At 52.2% G+C, this 17,650-nt stretch overlaps 1 protein-coding gene across 2 annotated transcripts; it reads right to left on the reverse strand.

Moving 5' to 3' along the window:
- Positions 1 to 753: 753 nt before the first annotated feature.
- On the reverse strand, positions 754 to 17,432 carry UBE2L6 (ubiquitin conjugating enzyme E2 L6). 2 transcript variants are annotated; one of them, XM_072758982.1, is made up of 4 exons: positions 17,119 to 17,432; positions 11,013 to 11,108; positions 3,359 to 3,545; positions 754 to 1,461 (listed from the first exon to the last, which is right to left on the reverse strand). In XM_072758982.1, the coding sequence occupies exons 1-4, from the start codon at positions 17,317 to 17,319 to the stop codon at positions 1,310 to 1,312; spliced, it is 636 nt and encodes a 211-aa protein (XP_072615083.1). In that variant the 5' UTR covers positions 17,320 to 17,432; the 3' UTR covers positions 754 to 1,309. The 2 variants fall into 2 exon arrangements, with proteins under 2 accessions (XP_072615083.1, XP_025868707.1); XM_026012922.2 differs by lacking the exon at positions 17,119 to 17,432 and adding an exon at positions 16,493 to 16,587.
- Positions 17,433 to 17,650: the final 218 nt, after the last annotated feature.

Raw genomic sequence — 17,650 nt, forward strand, 5'->3', positions numbered from 1 at the left:
AAGGCTCAAAGCCCAGCGAGCCATCAGGGTCACACTTTTTAGTAGATGGGAGCTAACCCTCAGCCTCACCTTCTCCTGAGGAGACCATTCCGTCCTCTCAACAAACACTCAGCCAGGCTCCAAATTCATCCTCGACTTTGATGAGTGGACAGCAGATGGTTCCTGTGGTCCCTCCGGACTGGATGGAAGGGGACATTCCTCCCAGCGTGAAGGATAGCCCCTAGGAACTGGCAACCTAATGGGATTGCAAGTGGTCTCAAAGCCATGTAGTCGGGAGCGTCTGGGTGGCTCAGCCAGTTAAGCATCCGACTCTTGGTTTCAGCTCACAATGATCTCGGGGTCGTGGGAATGAGCCTCGCCTCAGACTCCACACACGGCCTGGAGTCTGTTTGAGAGTCTCCCTCTCCCTCTGCCCAGCCCCCTGCCCACATGTGCTCTCTCTCTCTCTCTCAAATAAATAGTCTTTAGAAAAAGAAAAAAAAGTTTAAAACCACGTTATCAGGGGTGCTGGGTGGCTCAACTGGTTGAGCATCCAAAGCTTGGTTTTGGCTCAGGTCATGATCTCAGGGTCGTGAGATCGAGCCCCACCTCAGGCTCTGCGCTAATCAGGGGGTCTGCTTGAGATGCTCTCCCTCTCCCTCTGCCTCTTTCCCTACTCATGCTTTCTCTCTCAAATAAATAAATAAATAAATAAATCTTAAAAACAAAAAACAAAACAAAACAAAACAAAAAAACAGAACCATGTAGTCAGACTTCCAGGATCGAGATTCTTTATTTTGTGATTTATCAGTAGAAAAGGAAACATTTAATACTGAAATCTAAACATATAGTACCTATTAGCAGTCTGACTTCAATCACTCAACAAATTGCTCAACTGTAAAGACAAATCCTTCTCCCATGCACACTCCCCATGTCCCCTCTGCCCCCCGGGATGCCAGGGCCCCATGGAGATTCTAGATGCCTTCTGGGCCCATTTCCTGCCACCTGGCCCAAAGGTGACCTGTGTCTGTAAGACAGAGCAATTAGTGAGATCAGATTTCCAGGCCACAGAGCGCTGGAGAGCTGGCCTGTCACTGCACAAACGTGAACTCCTCTGGCTCTGGGGTAGAAAAAGAGAGCAGGAAAGGCTCACCTGTGGCCAGGTGAACCTGGGAATGGGACCACACACCACACCCACACACACACAGACTAATGATTAACAACCCATGAAGGAAAACATGAAACAAACGAGAGGGGCTCTAGCACCCAGTCTGTCAAACATGTCGTCCACCACACAGAGGACCCAGCAACAGAGAGGGGTCAGAACCAGTTAGGAGGGCCGGTCCACTCCATACTGGAGGGTGAACTCTTGGGCCTTTCTGTTGAACAGCTCTGGATCCCGCGTCAGCAGGTCGGCGAGCTCCACCCGAACTGGCTGCCCCAGGTCTGGTCTATTCACCAGCACGCTGAGAGCCTCCAAGACTGGGGAGAGAGGCCAGATCAGGACATTAGGATGAGAGAAAGACCCTGGGGAGGAGGCGATTGCAGCCCACCCTTAGGTCCCCCGGCATCCCACACTCACTCTGTGGAGGACTCCCAAGGAGGTTCCATCTCCTTGGATGGAATGACGATGATGACTCTATGACCAAGTCAAATGGCCCTCATTCCTCACTGATGGGGCCCAGAGCCCTGACCGGCTGCACCAGTGCTTTCAAACCACGTTCTGTGGCTTCAGAGAAGCTTCCCATCATGGGGGTTGATGAGATAAATGGGGTTTCTGAGTCTCACCCCCTTTTCAACAAGAACCACTCTGTTTTTCTGTTTGATAGGATTCTAAATAAATCAACTTTTATTTGGGAAAAAGGGTTCTGATACTAAAGACTGGAAACCACGACTGCCCAGTGGCTCCCAATCTTTCCTCTGGGAACCTGGTGAAGGGAGTGGCCCATCACTTGAGGCATGTGCACATGCGAACATACACAAACATGGGGTTCTAAGCAAAGAGTGCTCCACAGTCCCCCTGGACCACATCTCCCCTCCTCCTCTCCCCCCAGGGATCCTTGTTCCCAAGGCTAAGAATGAGCTGGTTACGGAGCCTGGGTGGCTCAGTTAAGCATTTGACTCTTGATTTCAGCTCAGGTCCTGATCTCAGGGGGATGAGATCAAGCCCAGTGTCAGGCTCCTTGCATAGTGGGGAGTCTGCTTGAGATTCTCTCCCTCTCCTATCCCCTCAGTTGCACCCCCACTCAAGCGTGCACGCTCTCTCTTTATCTGTCTCTTAAAAAAATAAATGAGGAAAAAAAATAATAAAAAATAAATAAATAAATAAATGAGGGACGCCTGGGTGGCTCAGTGGTTAAGCGCCTGTCTTTGGCCCAGGGTGTGATCCTAGAGTCCTGGGATCAAATCCCACATCGCGTTCCCTGCATGGAGCCTGCTTTTCTCTCTGCCTGTCTCTGCCTCTCTCTCTCTCTGTGTCTCTCATGAATAAATAAATAGAATCTTTAAAAATTAATTAATTAATTAATTTTAAAAAAGAAGAACTGAGCTAGTCCAGATGCAAGACAGACTCTGCACACAGATCACACTCATGGAGTCTAGAAACACACTGTCCACTATGGTAGCCACTAGCCATGTGCAGATACATAACTTGAAATGAATTAAAATTAACTGCAATTAGGAACTCAGTTCCTCAGTCACATTAGCCACATGTCAGGTACTCAAGAGCCACACGTGACTACTGACTGGGGAACCGCACTGTGCGGCTATGGAACATTTCTTTCTCTACAGAACGTCTTCCTGGGGACCGCTGTCCTAGAGTCAGCCACTCGGAGTAAGTGTCCTAGAGTAAGCCCAGCTCGGCCACTTGCCAGCTGTACAACAGTGGGCAAGCGCTTTACCTGTCACATGCCCCAGGGTCCTCACCTAGTTAAACAACAGGGCGACAGGGACACCGCACATGGGGCTGCTGGGGATTTGGGTGAAGCCAGCGTGCGAAGCTCCCAGCATGGCCCTCCAAGGGCTTAATTGACGTGTACTGCCATCATTGGGCCAATCCCCTTGACTGTCATTATGGCACCGAGCCTGGGGAGGAGCAGACCTCACCAAGGTTCGCAGACAGAGCCCCAGAGTGCTTCCCCTACAGCTTCTCTCTCCCATGACCCCTAACCATGCTGCTCTGTTACACCTGCCCAAGTAGACGAGCAGAGGCAGCACCAGGCCAGCCAGCCCAGGATCTCAGGATGCATCCCTTCTGCCCAAAGACAGGCTGAGACCCGCAATCTTTATTTCCCCTTCTTTGGGCTTTCCTGCCTCAAAACCAGTCCCATAACCCTGAATCCAGGATCAGTCCGTCCTGTTAGGGAAGACCTAGTCCCACCTTGGCAGGCTTTGGTGTGAGGATTCCAGTTCTCCTTGCTGATGATAGGCAGGCAAACGTCTCCGTCGTGGCCCACGTTGGGGTGGTAGATCCTGGTGGTGAAGGTCACCGTGGGGGGCTTGAACGGGTAGTCCTCGGGGAAGCTGATGCGCAGGTGGAAGGCCTTGAGGTTATAGGGTGGTTTCTCCTGTGCAACAGAAGGTTAAGCTCTGTTTTAAGACGTGTCTCCTCCAGAAAGATGGTTTTCCTCCTAGGGCCTTGGTCTGGCTCCCCCCCTCCCCACCCTACCCCGGGTCCCCAGCATCCTCTGCTATACCCCCAGGTAGGACCATGAATGGATACAGATGGCACCTGCACGCACTTGATGACTGAGCCACAGATTCGTGGAAGAGTCGAGTCACAAAACAACACTGGCCTGGGAGTTACAAAAATCGGACCCTGGTTCTTGCTGGGCAACTGACTACAGGCCAGCCGCCCCTACCTCTGAGTCTGTTTCCTCATTCGAAAATTGGGTCAAGTTTGACTAGATGAGCTCTAAGAACCACCTCTTTTTTTTTTTCCCCCAATAATGAATTTTTTTTACAGTTCTACTGAAAAATAATTGACAGATATCACCGCATAAATTTTAGGTGTATGGCGCAAAGGTTTGATTTACATGCACAGTGAAATGATGAGCACGATGGGCTTAGCTAATATCCATCTTCTCATACAGATACAATAAGAAGAAAAAGAAAAAAGGTAAAAATTTCTCCTGGTGATGAAAACTCTTAGGATTTACTGTCTTACTTTCCCGTGTGCCACACAGCAGTGTCAGCTACCGTCCCCATGCTGTGTGTCCTCAGCACTTACCTATCTTATAAATGGAAGTCTGCACCTTTAAAAAAAAAAAAAAAAAAAGATTTGATTTTTGTTTATTGGAGAGAGCGCACACAGGGGGAGCGGCAGGCAGAGGGAGAGAGAGAAGCCAGCTCCCCCCCGGAGCAGGGAGCCCAATGTGGGGCTTGATCCTAGGACCCCGGGATCATGAGCCAAGCTGAAGGCAGACAATTAACCCAGGCACCCCTACACATTTTATTTTTGAAAAACATTTTAAGTAGGTTCCATATCCTGTGTGGATCCCAACATGGGGCTTGAACTTAGAACCCTGAGATCAAGACTTGAGCTGAGGGATCCCTGGGTGGCGCAGCGGTTTGGCGCCTGCCTTTGGCCCAGGGCGCGATCCTGGAGACCCGGGATCGAATCCCACGTCAGGCTCCCGATGCATGGAGCCTGCTTCTCCCTCTGCCTGTGTCTCTGCCTCTCTCTCTCTCTCTCTCTGTATGACTCTCATAAATAAATAATAATAAAAAAAATTTAAAAAAAAAAAAAAAAAGACTTGAGCTGAGAGCAAGAGTCAGACGCTTCCCTGACTGAGACCCTGAAGTCTATACCTTTTTACCACCTCCCTCCATATGCCCCCCTCTGCCTCTGATAAACACCAGAACCTGATCTCCTTTTCTGTCAGTTGAGTTTTTTGGGTTTTGTTTCTTTAGATTCCACATATAAGAGACCACGTGGCATTTGTCTTTCTCTGCCTGACTTATTTCACTTCACATAATACCTTCAAGGTCTTTGCATGTTGTCACCATCTGAGAATTAGGGGAGGAGGAAGGACAGATATCTTCTCTGTGGGCACAGTGAGCAAGTGATAGAGAACATCATTATCGGTGGTGAGAGGACATGGAGAAAATGAAATGCTAAGATGTCAGGAGCTCGGGGGTGTAAAATGGTGCAGCTGCTGTGCAAAACCACATGGCAGTTCCTTAAAAATCAAAACACAGAATTAGGGGGATCCGTGGGTGGCTCAGCAATTTAGCGCCGCCTTCAGCCCAGCGCGTGATCCTGGAGACCCAGGATCGAGTCCCACATCGGGCTCCCACATCGGGCTCCTTCTGTCTGTGTTTCTGCCTCTCTCTCTCTCTCTCTCTCTCTCTCTCTGTGTCTCTCATGAATAAATAAATAAAATCTTGGAAAAAAAAACAATATAGAATTAGCATAAGATCCAGCAGTTCCAGCTCCAAGTACATACCCAAAGGAACCAAAAGCAGCGACTCCAATAGATACTTGTACACCTGTGCTCACAGCAGCATGATTCACAGGGGCAAAAAGTTGAAAGAACTGAAATGCCCCTCAATGAATGAGTGGGTAAACAAAGCATGGCCTATATGTACAATAGGATGTTGCTCACCCTTAAGAAAGAAAGGTAAGGGACGCCTGGGTGGCTCAGTGGTTGAGCGTCTGCCTTTGGCTTAGGGTGTGACCCCAGAGTTCTGGGATCGAGTCCCATATCAGGCTCCCTGCAGGAGCCTGCTTCTCTCTCAGTCTGTGTCTCTGCCTCTCTCTTTCTGTGTCTCTCATGAATGAATGAATAAATAATAAATAAATAAATAAATAAATAAATAAATAAATTTAAAAACCTTAAAAAAAAAAAGAAGAATGGTAAAGTGCCACAATGTGGATGAACTCTGAAAACGTTATGTTAAGTGAAATAAGCTAGGAAAAAAAAGAGCAAATACTATAGGACACCACTCGGGGGAGGTACCTAGGAGTCAGATTCATAGCCATAAAATAGAAAATGAGTTGGCAGGTGCTGAGTGGGGTGGGGAGCAGGAATGGGGAGTCAGTGTTTCATGGGTACAGCGTTCCAGAAGGGAAAGATGAAAGTGTTCTGGAGGTGGACCATGGGGATAGTCGCACAACAATGGGAACATACTGAGTGCCGCTGACTATAAACATGAGGGTTAGAATGGGGGGCGCCGGGGTGGCTTGGTCGGTGAGGCAGTTAAGCATCTGACTCTTGGTTTCAGCTCAGGTCATGAGATAGGGGACCTGGGATCGAGCCTCAGGGCCCTGCATTCTGCATGGAGTCAGCTTGTCCATCTCCCTTGCCCCCACTGTTCCCCTCCATCCTCTCAAATGAATAAAATCTTTAAAAAAGAAAAAAAGGCTTAGAATGGCAAATGGTGTTATCGTGTTATTTTACCAGAATTTTAAAAAAAATTCTTAAAGAAAGAAATCAGGGGCTGGAGTGACTGGGGTTGCCAGGAGCCAGACCCTCCAGACTCTGAGCAACCAGAAAGCTCTCCCGAGCATCTACTCTGTGCCACCTTATGTGAAGGGCTTGACACACATTAGTCCACGCAGCGGAAGGTAGGGATTACATGGCCTTTGGAGCCACTCCGCCTCAGGATGAATCTTGGCTCTGCTATCCCCTCGCTGTGTGATCTTATGCAAGTAACTTAACCTCTCTCTGCTTCTATATGAGAATAATAATAGGCTTCTTCACAGAGCTTATGTGAATAGTAAATGAGTTCATTTATGTTAAGCCCTTAGAACAGGGCCTTCACATGGAAAGCACTACCTTTGGAGAATACAGGAAGTATTTTTTTTAAGATTTTATTTATTCATTTATTTATGAGAGAGAGAGAGGCAAGACACAGGCAGAGGGAGAAGCAGGCTCCATGCAGGGGGTCCAATGTGGGACTCGATCCTGGGACCTCAGGATCATGCCCGGAGCCAAAGGCAGACACTCAACTGCTGAGCCACCCAGGTGTCCCAATACAGGAAGTATTATGAAAACTCACCACTACTAGCATTTACATTATGATGAGGAAACTCAAGTTCACTGTAGCTTGCCAGGGCCACAGTGGTGCGCTGGCCAGGAACCTAGCACAGTTGACCCTACATCCCCACACATGAGCACTAGTCTATGCTCCCAGAAGTGAGCAGCCTGAGGACTCAGGTGACCCCAGCACAAGAGCACAGGGGCTCCCTGCTGGTTGAAAGCTCCAGCTCCTTTCAGAAACTTCTTTACTGAGAAGACAAGACAAAGACAGCCAGAATGACCTACAGATTTAAACCCAGGGTCAAGGTTTTAAAAGAACTCCTCTTCATTTAGCAGAGGGCAAAACGGGAGCCATCGTGGTCCTGGGAGTGTCTGAGATAGAAGGGATGGCCTAAGGGCTGATGAGGAGAATGTCTCAGCATTTCTATTCTTTTTTTTTTAATATTTTATGTATTTATTCATGATAGACAAGAGAGAGAGAGAGAGAGGCAGAGACACAGGCAGAGGGAGAAGCAGGCTCCATGTAGGGAGCCCGACATGGACTCGATCCCGGGACTCCAGGATCACGCCCTGGGCCAAAGGCAGGCACTAAACCACTAAGCCACCCAGGGATCCCTTCAGCATTTCTATTCTTGATAAGAGCCCTGGCAGGTGCTGGGGATGGGGTGGGGGTGGGGGGCGCTCAGCTGGTTATGCGTCGTCTGCCTTGGCTCAGGTCATGAGCCGGGGTCCTGGGATGAGCCCCGCATCAGGCTTCCCAGTGAAGAGTTTGCTTCTCCCTCTGCCCCTGCTGCTCTCGCTGCTTGGTGCAGGTGCTCTCTCTCTGTCAAATAAATAAAATAAAATCATTAAAAAATTTAAAAAAGGAAAAAGAAAAAAAGAGCCCTGGCCTGTGAGGCAGAGACAGGGCCAAGGGTGAAGCCTCAGGACAGGATGGCGGACACCAGTGTGTCCTGCCTACAGGGGTGCATGCCAGCTTCCAGGGCCCTAGTGGGGAAGGAGAGCGGAGCCCTGGAGCAGGGGCCCCAGGAGCTGCCCCAGCTCTGCCTTGGGGCCTGCGGCGTGGCTGGGAGCTCCTCAGGGAATCAGTTTCCCATCCGTGACATGAAGAAGTTGGACCACCCGATGGCTTCATACTGTACCTTGGGGTTGGCTGAGAAAGTCTGATTTCCTTCTAAGTTTTGGGTTTAGAGAAAGCACGTGGCTATCCCCCCAGCGCTGCCACCTTACCCTGTGCCACCTTCTGTGTGACGAACCACTCAGCCCCCTCGGCTTCCATTCCCTCTCATCTCTGTAAAAGATGCCAGGCTTCCTGGTGGGGTGGTTGAGAGGACTGCAGGATGACTGCTCAGGCAGTGTCCTGGAAACAGTGCTCAGGCCACAGGGGTTCTCAGTGAATGGGAACTCTTACCAGGAGCTCCCAAGGCTCGTCCCGCCGTTAGCCTCCCTGATATGAAGTGACAAGGGGGGCCACCTTGGTAAGTGTATATACTGAGATGGAGGTGTTGAAGGGCCATCTGTCTGCTTGCCCCACAGACCTTTCTGGATTCTCTTTCCCCTGCCTCCCAACCACGCCTCCTTTATGGCTTCACCAGACACCTGGGGGCCCCCTTAGCTGACCGTTCTGCATCAATCTTCCCAACCAATATGCTTGTTCAGGACCCCTGCATAGATGGAAGGTCTCTGGCTAGTTTCTGGGAGCACACCTACTGTGCTACTGTGATTTATAAGAAATATATATTTGGGGGGCACCTGGATGGCTCAGCTGTTGAGCGCCTGCCTTTGGCTTGGGTTGTGATCCCGGGGTCCTGGGAAGAGTCCTGCTTCTCCCTCTGCCTGTGTCTCTGTCTCTCTCGTGTGTCTCTCATGAATAAATAAATAAAATCTTTTAAAAAGAAAGGAAAAAGAAATACATATTTGGTCATTCAGACATATTTCTCAGGTTTGTCCATAGCTCCCCGGCTCTCAAAACCCTTAGAATTTCCCAAGTGTTGAGAGTGACCCAAATGTTATGTTAATGAGATAGTTTTTGGAAGCACCTAAGGATGGGGCTGGAGCTGGGGAGCCAACCACAGGGTTGGACGGTTGGAGGGGAGAAGGACTACAGTCCAATCGCCAATGGCCAATGACTTCATCATTCATGCTTATGGAATAAAACCTCCACAAAACCCCAAAAAAGACAGGTTTCAGGGAGCTTCTGGGCTGGTGAACAGGTGGAGGTTTGGGCAGAGTGGTGCACTTGGGGAGGGTGTGGAAGCCCCGTGCCCTCCCCCATGCCTGGCCCTGTGCATCTCTTCCATCTGGCTGTTCTGTGTTATACCCTTTCAGAAAATACGTTCATCTAGTAAAAGGAAAATGTCTCTGCATTCTGTGCACCACCCCAGCAGATTAACTGAACCTGAGGAAGGGGTCATGGGAACCTCTGGTTTATAACCATTCGGTCAGAAGCAGCTGGACTTGCAACTGATATCTGAGAGGAGTTTGGAGAGTGTGTGCCGAGGGGACAGTCTTGTGGGACTGGGCTGTAATCTGTGTGATCTGACGCCATCTCCAGCGAGATAGTGTCAGAAGTGAGTTAAAGAGGAAGACACCCAGGTGGTGTCCTGAGGACTGCTTGCTGGTGAGGCAGGGCATGCCTCCACATACTGGAATTGTGCTCAGACCAGAAGACCAACCACTTCGTCTTGCCAAACAATAGGGTCTTCTGATTTCACAGTATCCGCTGCAATGGGACCTTCCCCGAGTGTCCCTGTCGTCCACCTCCTTCCTTCTGACCTGCTCTCCCACTTTGACTCTTATCCACCTCAGAGCTAGCTTCCCTGGGATCTAATCCATCCCTGAGCACCTTCTAGCACCTTCATCCTCTGGCACCTGAGGCCTAGAGCAGGTGTTCTTACTCCAAGCCAAGTAAATGGGTTGCTTGAACCTAGCAGCCCGCAGGACACAACAGATGTCCATATGTGGCCCCGACTCCAGCCTTTCTCCCCTTTTCAAGACTACACATCAGTTAAAGAGAAGATGGCCTAAACCAGGACACTGCGTTGTCCAAATCCTAAAGAAGTAAGAAGTCCAAATCCTAAATAATCCGGTGAGTTGTTCTCTTTATATTCCAAAGAGCTACCTAAAAGGTTCACTGTTTTAATTTTTATGTTCACAAAACTAAAGGTGTGTAGATGACTGTCCCGTAGAAAACACTGTCCGTCTATTAATGATAAAATAGAAATCTTGGCAGTCAGACAGGTCCTCTAGAATATGGTTTTCAGGGGAGATTTTATTGAGAGAGATCTCATAAATGGAGAAAAATCAAAATCAGAGTTATCTGATAACGTAGAGTTATCTACGTAGTCATACCTAACAGTAGTTGCCCAATCCCTACATTGTAAACCTGAAACTAACATATCGCTGTGTGCAAACTACACTGGAATAAAAAAAAAAAAAAGTTGTCTGAAATATGATCATTAAAAAAAAGCAAAATAGGGATCCCTGGGTGGCGCAGCGGTTTGGCGCCTGCCTTTGGCCCAGGGCGCGATCCTGGAGACCCGGGATCGAATCCCACATCGGGCTCCCAGTGCATGGAGCCTGCTTCTCCCTCTACCTATGTCTCTGCCTCTCTCTCTCTCTCTCTCTCTCTCTCTGTGACTATCATAAATAAATAAAAATTAAAAAAAAGAAAAGAAAGCAAAATACATTGTAGGTTTGAGAGATCAAATTCCGCCAACTGTGAAAAACAGGAAGTTTATCCCTATCTCTTGACAAAGATCCAAGGGATCTGTTTCCTTCTTTCGATGTCATTTGTTTGCTGACACTTGTGTGGTGGGCTTGGTGACTACTGGTTTGAGGAAAGAGTCTCCTACTAAATCCAGAAGTCTTTCAGCCTCTTCATCAGCCTGCTTCGACTTCAGAAACAATCAACCCAGAGACCTCTGCCCATGATTGGTCTCCGGGCAAGAAAAAGATTCTAGGCAGGGTAAAGTCTGAAGTAGTCCTAAGCCTCCCTATGTCCTTGGCCTGTTATCCCAAACAAAAGCCGTAGTCCCCAGGAACACTCACGGGCAGGAGGAGCACATGCCACACCAGGACGTCCGCATCATCACTGAACAGGTCCCGTAGGTAGGGGGGAAGCTTTGCCTGAAGACTCTCCAGCTCCTGCAGGGGGCACAGCAGTGGGCAGAGGGTTAGCCTTCCCTACTTCAGCCCCGCATCTGCCTGCCTGTCCCCGCAGCAAGCTGTCCCAAGTCCCAGAGGACACCCTCTGGGACAGGAGCTGGCAAAGAGTCCTTACTGAGCACCCAGAATGTGCCAGGCTCGGGGGCTCCAGGGTGGCTCAGTGTCTGACACTTTTTTTTTTAAGATTTTATTTATTTATTCATGAGAGACACAGAGAGAGAGGGAGGCAGAGACATAGGCAGAGGGAGAAGCAGGCTCCATGCAGGGTGGGACTCAATCCCAGGCCCTGGACCAAAGGCAGCGCTAAACCGCTGAGCCATCTGGGCTGCCCAAGTGTCTCACTATTGAATTCAGCTCAGGTCATGATCTCAGGGCCCTGGGACTGAGCCACACATCCAGCTCCCTTCTCAGCGGAGAGTCTGCGTCTCTCCCTCTGCCCCTCCTCTGCTTACACATGCTGTCTCACTCAAAGAATAAATAAATCTTTTTTTTAAAAAAGATTTTATGAAAAAAAAAAAAAGATTTTATGGGACGCCTGGGTGGCTCAGGGGTTTGATGCCTGCATTCAGCCCAGGGTATGATCCTGGAGTCCAGGGATCGAGTCCCACGTCAGGCTCCCTGGGTGGAGCCTGCTTCTCCCTCTGCCTGTGTCTCTGCCTCTCTCTCTCTCTCTCTCTCTCTCTCTCTGTGTGTGTGTGTGTCTCTCATGAATAAATAAAATCTTAAAAAAAAAAAAAAAAAAGAATGTGTCGAGCACAGTGCTGAGTGTTTTAAGTGACTTATCTGCCTTAAACTTCACCAAGCTCTTTAAGTACTAAGTGGAGGGGGCGGATGCATGATCCTTGTTTCCAGACATTATGACCACTTGGAAATAAACTCTATCTGGAGCCTTTCTTCCTAAAACCAAGATACTACATACGACACCTCTGTCCTCTTTCTCTCTCCCTGGAGAGACACAAGGTCCTCATTTTCTCCCTCCCTCCCTTCTTCCCAAGGCATCCACTGTGTGTCTAGCATGACAACAGGCCCTTATGTGCTCATGACAAACTCCTCCAGACCAGGGCTGGGCAAGGGAGATGGTTCAGGCGGACTGTAGCCCAGGAGAACTCTACACTCCAAGCAGAGAAACAAGGGAACAAGGAGTGACTCACACCCCTGCCCCAGCCACGCCACCCCAGGATGTGGCCCAGGCACCTGCATATCACTGGATTCGCCCTCCAGCCTGTTACAGGGCATCCTCTACTGACACTGGAGTGGGAAGGGCCCCGTCCTCAGAAACACGGGGTACTGGCAGAAACACGAATGTGACTGTGTGAGGAACGTGTGTGCACACACAACAGGGAAGGGCAGGACAGGGGAGTAGGAAGGTTTTGCAGATGGTGCCACTGAGCCAGGCCACGCAGAGTACACAGGAGTCCGCCATGCAGAGAAGGGGACAGGAACCAAGGCAGAGGGCCCAGTGAGAGCAAATGTGTACGGTGTGCTCCATGCAAACTTAAGTTATGGATGGAGGGACGCCTGGGTGGCTCAGCGGTTTAGCCCCCGCCTTTGGCCCAGGGCATGATCCTGGAATCCTGGGATGGAGTCCCCTCATCGGGCTCCCTGCAGGGGGCCTGCTTCCCCCCCTCTGACTGTGTCTCTGCTCCTGCCTCTCTCTCTGTCTCTCATGAATAAATAAATAAAATATTTTTTAAAAAAAGAGTTATGGATGGAAAAGGGTTCTATGGTCAAGTACGTTGGAAAACACAAAGCTAAACAGATTTCTTTATTGCAGGACTTCCCAGAGCCTTTATTTTATTTATTTTTTTTTTAATTTATTTATTTATGATAGTCACAGAGACAGAGACACAGGCAGAGGGAGAAGCAGGCTCCATGCACCGGGAGCCCGACGTGGGATTCGATCCCGGGTCTCCTGGATCGCGCCCTGGGGTGAAGGCAGGCGCCAAACCGCTGCGCCACCCAGGGATCCCTCCCAGAGCCTTTAATATGCTATTGTGCATCGTGAATCTCCAAGATGTGAGCCCACAGCACGCAGTTCTTCTCAAACATATCTGACCAAAGGACAGCCTGGGTAGCTCAGCGGTTTGGCACCTGCCTTCAGCCCAGGGCGTGATCCTGGAGACCCGGGATCGAATCCCATGTCAGGCTCCCTGCATGGAGCCTGCTTCTCCCTCTGCCTGTGTCTCTGCCTTTCTCTCTTTCTTTCTGTATCTCTCACGCATAAATAAATAAAATCTTAAAAAAAAATCTGACCAAAGAACCCTGCTCCCTTTTTGGGGTCCATCCTGTAGGACAACAGACCTTTTTTTTAGAAAGCAAAACAAGAATAACAAAGAAAAAGACATCCAAGGACAGGTCATATTCCTCTGGAACACCAAATGGTTATTTTTTTTTTTAAACACTGTTTTTTTTTTTTAATTTTACTTATTTATTCATGATAGTCACAGAGAGAGAGAGAGAGGCAGAGACACAGGCAGAGGGAGAAGCAGGCTCCATGCAGAGAGCCCGACGTGGGATTCAATCCCGGGTCTCCAGGATTGCACCCCGGGCCAAAGGCAGGCGCCAAACCGCTGCGCCACCCAGGGATCCCCCAAATGGTTGTTATAAACCATCAGTTTTCTTTTCTTTTAAAGATTTTATTTATTTATTTATTCATGAGAGAAACAAAGAGAAAAGCAGAGACTCAGGCAGAGGGGGAAACAGGTTCCCTGTGGGGAGTTGGATACAGGGCTCAATCCTGGGATCCTGGGCTCACAACCTGAGCGAAAGGCAGACACTCAACCACTGAGCCACCCAGGGGTCCAAAACCATTGGCTTTCAAACCGGTGCCAATTTGACCCCACCCCTCCAGCGTACACTGGGCAATGCCTAGAGCCACTTTGGGTTGTTGCAGGAAAGTGCCACCAGCATCTAGGGAGCAGAGGCCAGGGATGCTGACAGACATCGTACAAGGGATTACCCAGCTCCAGATGTCAACAGTGACAAGGCTGAGAAATGGTGGTACAAACAAAAGGCAGACAGAAAGCTCAAACTTAGTCCACAGCTTGGGAGGGGCTCTTCAGGCTGTGGACCACGTGAACTTTCTCTGCACCCCCAACATCTAAACGCAACCCTGGCCTCATCGCCTGTGTCTCAGCCCATACTCTGTCTCTGTTCATACCAACAAACTGCTTCTTGTGCCTTGTGCCCAGAGTCTATGACCCCTTATTTATATTTTACTCCCCAAGTAGAAGCACCTGCTACCATGAGTCCTAGCTCCAGTAACATCTATGACCCTCTGGCAAGAAGGAAGCCCTAGGGACACCTGGGTGGCTCAGTGGTTGAGCGTCTGCCTTTGGCTCAGGTCGTGATCCCGGAGTCCTGGGATGGAGTCCTGCATGGCGCTTCCCACAGGGAGCCTGCTTCTCCCTCTGCCTATGTCTCCTGCTTCTTTCTCTGTGTCTCTCATGAATAAACAAAATCTAAAGGGAAAAAAAAGTGAGGGCCATCACCTCACAGACATAGTTTAAAAAAAGAAAAAAAGAAATGAAGCCCTAAGCCAAACAGAGAAGCTCTGGAATGGACATCTTCCTGACTTTACTATAACGGGGATCACTTGGCCTTTTTGGTTGTAGAAGAGTTCTGCCAAAGATGCTGCAAGCCTGAGGATAGTGAAACTCGAGCTAAGATGTCCCGCTCTTTCCTGAGGCCGGTTAGGAAACCACCTGACTCCGAGGAACAGAAAATGAAAGTAAAGAAGCCACTGGAAGAGGCTGCAGGTTGAGCACCACCTACCTGGACTCCACGTCCAGCTCTATCACTCCCTCCTGGGTGACCTTGGACAACCGAGTTATTTTCTTTGAGCCTCAACTTCCTCATTTGTAAAAATTTATCTCACACAAAGTTGTTGTGGGAATTTCACAAACTAATGTAAATAGCCTGGCACTTAGTCTTGTCAGTGTGGCAAATACTGGCTCCCAGCCCTTTCCCACTTGACTAGAAAGACCTTCCGCGTCCTTTTGTTGCTAACCTCCAGATTTCAGTTCTTCTGGGCTTGGCCAGCTCTATGCCCCAATCTGAGACCTTCTATTTCTCAAAGGTCCAGAGGAGCCGGCAGTCCTCTTCACCCCCTTAAACCTGCCCCCACCCTACACACTGGAGGGGCAGCACTTCCAAGACAAAGTCTAAGGCATGTCAGACCCACCTCACCACGACTGCTCCTGCTTCCCCACCTCTGCCCACATGAAGGTTACACCCCAGTCCTTCAAACACCCTGGGCTTTCCCACCCTTGTTTGCCCGCTTCCCATCCTCCCAGACCTCACTTTAAATAGTGTTCCTGACTGGAGGGGCCCCAGGGTGGCTCAGTCAGTTAAAGATGGACTTTTTCTTTAAGGATTTTATTTATGTATTCATGAGACACAGAGAGACAGAAGCAAAGGGAGAAGTAGGCTCCCTGCCGGGAGCACGATGCAGAACTCATCCCAGGACCCTGGGATCACGACCTGAGCCAAAGGCAGATGCTCAACCACTGAGCCACCGAGGAGCCCCAAGCATGGACTCTTTGATTTCAGCTTGCTGGGGTCCTGATCTCAGGGTCGTGGGATCCAGCCCCAGCCCCAGCCCCAGCTCAGGCTCTGTCCTCAGCATAGAGTCTGCTTGGGATTCTCTCTCTCTCTCTCTCTCTCTCTCAAAAATAAGTCAATCTGCAAACTGTATCCCTGATTGGAAAGAAAACTCAAGGAGGGAGGGGCAAGATTTTTGCTCATCTCTGCCTCCCGAGTTCCTAGCACAGGAGCCAGCACATGACAGGCTTCCGACCACATCTGTAGAAGGACGAGCGCACGCCACCTACTCCAGGACGCCTTCCAGCTCCGCCTTGGCAGCTTTTCCTCCGGAGAATACCCAGGGGACTTCGTGCCTGACCCCTACTCAACACCCCATACTTCCCCGGACTCTAGAAACGTAGGTGCCTCATTCCGGCCGGGGCATGAGCTACTCCAAGGCGAAGGTCTTCTCCCCGTTATCTCTGCGCCTACGCACCCCCTCACCCCAGCGGCGCGCCCGGCTCTCGGAACCTTTCTAGCACCCCCGGGAGACGCGAGCGATTGCCAGGCCAAGTTTCTGGCAGAAGAAACGAAACCGAAACCAGTTTCGGCTCCACGGGAGCCGGCGCAGCCCCATTCCCAGCACAGCCCAGGACCGCAGCGGCAGCCCCGCTGGATCCGCGCCCCCCGCCCCGGCTCCCGCCCCTCCGGGAGCCCGCTCCTCCGACGGGGCGGCGGCGACGGCGACAAATAGCCGCGCTCGAGAGCCGGGGCGGGATGCAGGGGGCAGGGCGCGCGAGGCAGGGGAGCCGAGAGAGGGGCCGTCCGACCACCGTTACCTTCGCCACCCGTTTGCTGGCGGTCATCTCGGACACAGCGTCCCGGCTTCCGCGGCTTCCCGCCGGACTGCGCTCTGGCCCGCCCCCCCCGCGCCCCGCCCACTCTCTGCGCCACGCCCACTCCCTCTTGCTCTGGCCCGCGCCCCGCCCACTCTCTGAGCTCTGGCCCGCCCCCCCGCTACGCCCCGCCCACTCGCCTCGCTCTGGCCCGCCCACTCGCTGAGCTCTGGCCCGCTCCCCCAATGCGCCCCGCCCACTCGCTGAGCTCTGGCCCGCCCACCCGCTGCGCCCCGCCCACTCGCCGCGCCCCGCCCACCCGCTGCGCCCCGCCCACTCCCCCGCGCTCTGGCCCGCGCCCCGCCCACTCTCTGCGCTCTGGCCCGCCCCCGCGCCCCGCCCACTTGCCGCGCTCTGGCCCGCCCACTCGCTGAGCTCTGGCCCGCCCCCCGCTGCGCCCCGCCCACCCGCTGCGCCCCTCCCACTCGCCGCGCTCTGGCCCGCCCACTCGCTGAGCTCTGGCCCGCCCCCCGCTGCGCCCCGCCCACCCGCTGCGCCCCTCCCACTCGCCGCGCTCTGGCCCGCCCACCCGCTGCGCCCCGCCCACTCACCGCGCCCCGCCCACTCACCGCGCCCTGCCCACTCGCCGCGCTCTGGCCCGGTGCGCCCCGCCCCCGCCGCGCCGAAGACTCCTGTCCCCGCGGTCCCGCGCGGGGGCCTGGATCCGAGGACCCGCGCGCGTGGCGTTGCTTGCCGAGCCCCCCGCGCCCGCTGGGGGGCGCCGTGCACTGGGCGGAGAGCACCCTGGGGCGCGGCGCCGGTCCGCCCATCCGGGTTCTAGCTGCGGCTCCGGCTCCCGCGACCCCGCATCCCCACGGCCGCCTCGGCGCCGCCCGCAGGACCCTCTCCGTGAGTCAGCACAGGCTGCGCGCGCTGCCAGGGCCGCCCCGCTGCAGGTCGGCCCCGGCCCCGGCCCCGGCCCCGCCGTCAGACCCGCCCTGAGCGGCAGGAGCGCGTTCCCGGGGCCCCCGGGATCAGCCGCTCCCTCGCCCGGGCGCGGCGTCCGGACTCTGGAAATGGGTGGGAGGCGGCGTGGACGCGGTGCCCTCGGGGCCGCTTCTCCCCGGGCGCGGCCTGGGTGCAGAGCACCGCAAGGGGGCG

Source organism: Vulpes vulpes, chromosome 5 (assembly GCF_048418805.1).
Source record: "Vulpes vulpes isolate BD-2025 chromosome 5, VulVul3, whole genome shotgun sequence".
In the NCBI taxonomy this organism is placed as follows: domain Eukaryota; kingdom Metazoa; phylum Chordata; class Mammalia; order Carnivora; family Canidae; genus Vulpes; species Vulpes vulpes.

Coding starts and splice junctions, on each gene's coding strand:
- UBE2L6 (XM_072758982.1), bottom strand. CDS start 17,319: ATGGGCGGACCGGCGCCGCGCCCCAGGGTGCTCTCCGCCCAGTGCACG. Junction 3,546..11,012: donor GGCATGTGCTCCTCCTGCCC/GTGAGTGTTCCT, acceptor TCTGTTGCACAG/GAGAAACCACCCTATAACCT. Junction 1,462..3,358: donor TCACACCAAAGCCTGCCAAG/GTGGGACTAGGT, acceptor CTCTCTCCCCAG/TCTTGGAGGCTCTCAGCGTG.